We start from the raw sequence: 6,588 nt of genomic DNA, 5'->3' as shown, positions 1-6,588 counted from the left end.
TGTAGACCAGGCTGGCCTCGAACTCAGAAATCCTCCTGCCTCTGCCTCCCAAGTGCTGGGATTAAAGGCATGCGCCACCACGCCCGGGAAAGTTTTTTTTTTATTTTAAAAATTTATTTAATGTATGAGTGATCTGCTGCATATACATTTGTGGGCCAGAAGAGGGAATCAGATCCACTTATAAATGGTTGTGAGACACCATGTGGTTGCTGGGAATTGAACTCAGAACTTCTGGAAGAGCAGCTATAGCTCTTAACCTCTGAGCCATCTGACCAGCCCCAGAGTCTTTCTATATAGCCCACGCTGTCCTCCAACTCCTATCTTAAGTTCCTAGCTATTAAGATTATAGACACTAGCCACCTTGCTTGGCCCCACTCATTTTCCTTGCTGTATAGTACTTCACTGTGTGACCTTAGGAATTTATCTGTTCTACTAATGCTAAGTCATCAGCTGTCTCAGGTGTTTTTTTAAATCTTTGTTTGTTTGTTTGTTTACCGTGATGACTACTTCTGTGAAATTCTCATATATTCCTCCCCACCTCCTGGCACACATGTATAAGTTTTACCAGATGTTTTCCTAGATGTAGAATAGTGAGCCATACAGTATGTACATTTTAAACTTTACTACATAATGATAAATTGTTGCCAAAGTAATTGTACTAATGTATACTTCCAACTGCAATTTATAGGATTTTTTTTGTTCCATGTTATTGTTAATACTTAATATTCATTAAAATTTTAAGCAATATAGACAGCTTAAAAATGGAACTTTTTTTCAAAAGCTATACTTTATAGATATTTGTCTTTAATCCATGTTTTTCTCCATTTTGCAATATTTGTGTCTGTGTGTTTATGGTATATGTACATATATTACATATACATCACTCTTACAAAAACATTATTTTAATAAAACTTGGATCACATTATACTGCTGCTCAGAAACTTCCTTGTTTTGTCTTTTTCTCCATTTTGTTTGCGCTAAGGGGTCCCACTTCATAGTCCGAGCCAGCCTGATCTCATAGCAGTCCTGTTTCATCCTCCAGAGTGCTGGGATTACCATGTGTGGGTCACTGTTCTAGTCTGCTGACAGACATCCGCAGCAGCCCGTGATCCTTGCCTGCAGGGAGCCTACATCTTAGCTGAAGAAACGATTAAACACTGAACATTGTAAATAACTGAATTGGAGGTGTGGGATATAGCTCATTGGTAGAGTGCTTGCCTAGAGTAAACTATACTCTGGCTCAATCAATACCTTGCACTGCAAAAATGTGTGAATTAATAAACTAGTCAATTAATTAGGCTGAGGTATAACTAGGCTGGGGTACAGTCTGTGCTTAGCACATATGAAGCCCTAACTTGACCCAGCATGAATAAATGAATAACCGGATGCTATACTGAAAGGAATTATAAACTACAGGACAAAACCAACCCAAGCAAAGGTGGGATTGTTGTACGCAGAGTGTTCTCATTCGCCTACCTACCTGTCACTCCCACAGGGGACTGACATTATCCTGGGTGCTGGTGATGCATCGGGGACAAGATGTTTGATAGACAGCACAGTACATAAACAAATACTGTGGAAGCAAAGTCCAGGGTGGGGAGAGGCTGCCTAGTCTAGATTGATGATCAGTAAAAGCTTCTTTGAGAGGGGACTTGTGGGGTTTTCAACAGGTTGCTATGACAGAGGAGCTTGTATAAAACTAATTTTTTTGAATTCCCTCTCTTATTCCTAGGGCCAATGGTACAGAAGAAGTAGTGATCCCTTGTGCTTCCGACAGTGACTCAGGGAGTGTAGATCTACAGCTGAGCAACTTAGACGACGTTCAAAAAGGTGGACCTAGTGTTGAATTCACAGGTGAAAGGGGCAAAGGATGGGGATTTTAAAACAGTGAATGGAGAGAAGGATTTTTGCCCTGTTTTCGCATACTAGGACTTCACATACATGCTAGGTAAATGCTCTGCCACCAAGCTACACCCTAGACTTCTCTTTTAAAGTACAGCCAACAGAACTTAACTGCTTTTGTGGAGTACCAGGTTTGAGTCCCAGACCCACATAGTAGTTCACTCCATCTGTTGTCCAGTTCCAGGGGATCCAATCCCCTTTTCTGACCTCATTAGATACTGCATGCACATAGTGTACAGACACAAATGTAAACAAAGCATGTTTACATATAAAATAAAAATAAATCAATCTCAAAAAGAAGAGGAGACAGAGAGACCTACCAGGAGCTATTGATTGAGTAGCCCTTAGTCAGATTTTGATGATGATTAATTTGGTTCATGATGTTAAAACTTTGAGGGATTCCAACAAAGGAAAGACAGGTGGGGCTGACAGCTAGAAGTCTTTATGATGAAGGTGGGCTCTGAATCGGCCTGCAGAATAATGATTCTGCATTCAGCAAACAGGAATTGAGTACAGGTGGAGATGCTGAATATACAGCAGTATATTCAGTAACCACTGTATATTCAGTAACCAGCATCCATGGTCCCTGACATCTATAGCTGGCACGGCACCGCACAGCAAAGAGAGAGACCTTACAAAACACAGTAACTAGGGCAATTGTGAGGTGTGGTGAGCACTGTGGAAGAATTAAACAGGAGGCTGAGACAACAAGGAAGAGACACGGGAACCCTGCTCTCAATGGCCCTTGCCACCAGTTTTAGGAAGCTGCTAAAGACAACCCCCCGGAGAAGAGGAGGGAAAAGTAAGCTAAAGAGATAGAAATGGTGCGAGCTAGGAAAGGCCAACCATGCCAGGGATCACAGTCAGTCAACAGAGTCGATGTCCTGCTGTGTCCCAACATGATCAGAATCCCTGGAGATGCAGCAGTGAACTGCACAGGTACCATGCACTTAGAGATATACAGCCAGAGTTATGTGTAATGCAGGTGATGGCATGTGGAGCCCAGAGTATTTGATATCCCATGGTTCCTTATGGGCCAGGAGGCATTTGGAGCTGAGACCTGAAGAGTGGGGAGGAGTCAGCAAGGCAGAGAGAGGTAACAATGTGTGGGAGGAAGGGGAGATGGAAGCAGAGTGAACAACCTATGTCCTGACTATAGGAAGTAAGTGGTGACTTTAATTACATTGTAATTAGTAGATGACATTGTAGTTAGTGGAGGACATCCCCACCTGAGACCTTTCGGGGACCAAAGAGAATACAAAATCAGGGTTACAATCCTCAGGGTCCTTTTAATCTTTTCAATTTGGCGGGAGAACAATGTTGGATGTGTGCTGGCTTACACATTGTGTAGCAACTCTTTGAATTGAGTCTTAAAAAGTTTTTTTTTTAATTTATTTATTTATTATGTATGCAGGATTCTGCCTGCATGTACACCTGTATTCCAGAAGAGGGCACCAGATCTCGTTACAGATGGTTGTGAGTCCTGTGGTTGCTGGGAATTGCACTCAAGAACTCTGGAAGAGTGCTCTTAACCTCTGAGCCATCTCTCCAGTCCTTAAAAAGCTTTTACGATTAAGTCCAGACTGCAGGAGTTTCAATTATTTGGGAGATGCTGATTTTTTTCCCTTCTATAAGGCCATCTATTGTATCATTGAACTTGTTCTCTGAGGACAACTGGGATAGCTTAGGATAAGCTTCTATACCTTCTTAGTGCATCCAAGGGAAAGCAGCCTCTTTGATGTTTGTGTAGTTCTTTTGGTATCATCATTGGAAAGGTCTAGAATTCCAGGTCCTGGGCCACATACCAGAAGCAGCAGATCCCCTGTATTTTTAAGTTGAAAGTTGATTGTGAAAATTTAATGTTAGTTTTGACCTGTGGTGCTCTGAATTAAGANGGAAAGATTTTTAGAAATTATCTTCCTGACAAGATCTGTGGGATTGTTGTGACCTAAGACATACTGGCCTCTTACAAAACTTAAACCACTTGCTTATTCCCATTCAGATTATTGGAGAAGTGTCTAGGAACAGAGGTCAATGAAAAACTTAGGCATTGAGACTTGAGACTTTAAAGGTGATTATCTTTACCATTTTGTTACTGCTCTGGAGGCTCCTAGCCTCCAGGTCCCTGTGGCTAGGAGGCTCTGAGACACTGATTTTACAGTTGAGAAAACCGTGAGAGTTGGGGGATGGCAGGGTCGTGGTCAGGGCTGCAGAAGAAGCCGCCGGCTGTGCGGGTGCTTTGCGCCATTTGGCAACATCACGTCATGTCACGACCATGGAGACTTCAGCAGTGTCTTTCTTTTGGTGTTAGATTCGGACATCGCTGACATCCCTANACTCCCTCAGGAATCCCCTCCAGACAACCTCAGATTACTAACTGTCCAGGAGCCCCTCAGTGAGACTGGTGTTGAGAGGCTGGTCCAATCCATCCAGGAAGTTTTAAGTGGTGAGCTAAAGGTATGTACCGCAGTCTTTTTAAAAAAAAAACAAAAAANAAAAAAAAAAAAAAACGATTTATTTATTTTTACCTATATGAGTACACTGTAGCTGTCAGACACACCAGAAGAGTGCATAGGATCCCACTACAGATGGTTGTGAGCCACTATGTGGTTGCTGGGAATTGAACTCAGGACCGCTGGAAGAGCAGTCAGTGCTCTTAACCCCTGAGCCATCTCTCCAGCCCTGTACGGCAGTCTTAATGAACAATCCGATTTATTCCCTATAATAAAAAATATTTTCAACGCTTCAATATTAGTGCAAATACTTTATGGGTTATAAAATGTATTTTTATCTTTGTAATTTGTATATTAATAAATCATTAAATTTATATATTAATTGTATTTGTAATAAATAAAATATTAGAGCCATAATAAAAGTTAATGGTTAGTCTTCTCTAATCCCTTTCTTCTCATAACCTCTATTAGCGTTCTCTATCCCCACAAATGACTCTAATTACAGGAAAAACGTCATGCATGTTCTAGGTGAGTAACTGTAGCTTTGTACAGTCCTCTTTACTGGTTATCTGGTGTGTCCTTGTTGAGGTGACCCAGTCATCGTCCTGTGAGGATATAAGAAGCCTTGACCTGAGGGAAGGGAAGGCACCTCTGAGGAAGCTACCTCTGAGCTCAGGTCCCAGGGATAAAAGAAGAAAGGGAAAGCTAGAGCTGGGGGCATGGCGTAGTGCAGTAGTCAGAGGGGACACAGCAGGCTTCCAATGCTTAAGTCATGGTGACAGAGGGGGACAGCGATAGGAGGTAATACAGGCGTGCATGCGCACACAGTGCTGGACCTTGAAAGCTGAAGTAAGACTACACAGAGACTATGTCATGGCTGTCTTAGAACTCATATAGACCAGGCTGGTTGAACTCAAAGATCTACCTGACTCTGCCTCCTAAGCAAATGTAAATGACTAAGAAGAAAGCAAACGCTGGGGACTACAGAGATGGTTCAGCAACTAAGAGCACTGGCCACTCTTCCCAAGGACCCAGGCTCCGTTCTTGGTACCCAATGGCATCTCCCAACTGTCCATATCTCCAATCCCAGGACCTGACATCCTCCTCTGACCTCTGAGGGCACTTGGCACACACACACATGGTATATATACACACATACAGGCAAACCACTCATACAAATAATCACAAAATTTAAGAAGAAAACAATGCCCTAATTTGTTTAACAATACCCTGCTGTTGCTCACCCCCTCAACCAGCAAGGAAGACACAACACAGGAACTCTTCTAACAGCAGTTTATTCAGCAAGCTTCAATCTTCATCTCCCTTCATCTCCCCCGAACCCCGGGAAAAGCCCAAAATATATGCATTCACGCCAACCAATCACATCAGGCAATGAAGCTTTGCCAGGTGAGCGAGCTCAGCCAATCATCAGCAGGGATAANAGCAGCAGCCAAATAAGGACTTGTTTATTATAAGAACTCTTCCTGTAGGCGCCATGTTGGGGTGTGGCCCCAGGGGCTGTGGCTCCCCACCCCCTGACATTAGCCATTAGATTCTTTCTGGTTTATTTTTTCTTTTAGTTCATTGATAAATATTCTTAGGTATCTATTTCTCTATACCTCATAAGTAATTCTTAGATACACCAATAAACAACTCAAGCAGTATGTGTCACTTCTGTGTGTGTATAGTATGGTCTATGTTCNTGTGTGTGTCCTGTTCATATGTGTATACATGCACATGGAGGGAGGCCTGAGGTGGATGCTTAGTGTTTCCCTGAGTCTCTTTCCACCTTATTTTNCCGCTCACCACTTTCACTAACTGACTGGCTAGCAAGTCCCGAGAATCTGCAGCCTGCTTGCCATGCCTAGCATTTGCATGGCTGCTGGGATCTGAACTCAGGTTCCCTTGCTTTCAGTGTCCTAGTTACTTTTATGTTTCTGTGATTAAAACCCTCATCAAAACAACTTACAAAAGAAAGCATTTAGCTGGACGTACGGTTTCAGAGGATTACAGTACATCAGCCGACCAAAGACAGGGTGGCAGAAACAGTGGAAATCTTACAGTGTGGTCTGAAAGCAGAAGGCACACAGAGTGGGCTTTTGAAACTTCAAGGCCCATCTCTAGTACCACATCTCCTCCAACTGCCACTTCCTAATCCTTTCCATAGTTCCAAAACCTGGGGACTAAGTATTCTAACATGAGCCTATGGTGGCCATTCTCACCCAAACCACCA

The 6,588-nt window shown here is 42.7% G+C and overlaps 1 protein-coding gene across 1 annotated transcript in view; it reads left to right on the top strand.

Moving 5' to 3' along the window:
- Mroh8 (maestro heat like repeat family member 8) overlaps positions 1-6,588 on the top strand; it is a 77,458-nt gene that overhangs the window by 10,472 nt on the left and 60,398 nt on the right. Inside the window, exons 3-4 of the mRNA XM_029536665.1 lie at positions 1,733-1,854; positions 4,214-4,359. Coding sequence (XP_029392525.1) covers positions 1,733-1,854; positions 4,214-4,359 — 268 coding nt within the window. The remainder of the gene's footprint in view (positions 1-1,732; positions 1,855-4,213; positions 4,360-6,588) is intronic.

Source organism: Mus pahari, chromosome 3 (assembly GCF_900095145.1).
Source record: "Mus pahari chromosome 3, PAHARI_EIJ_v1.1, whole genome shotgun sequence".
Lineage (NCBI taxonomy): Eukaryota > Metazoa > Chordata > Mammalia > Rodentia > Muridae > Mus > Mus pahari.
The sequence above is the reverse complement of the archived record's forward strand: the minus strand, read 5'-3'. Positions and strand labels throughout refer to the sequence as shown.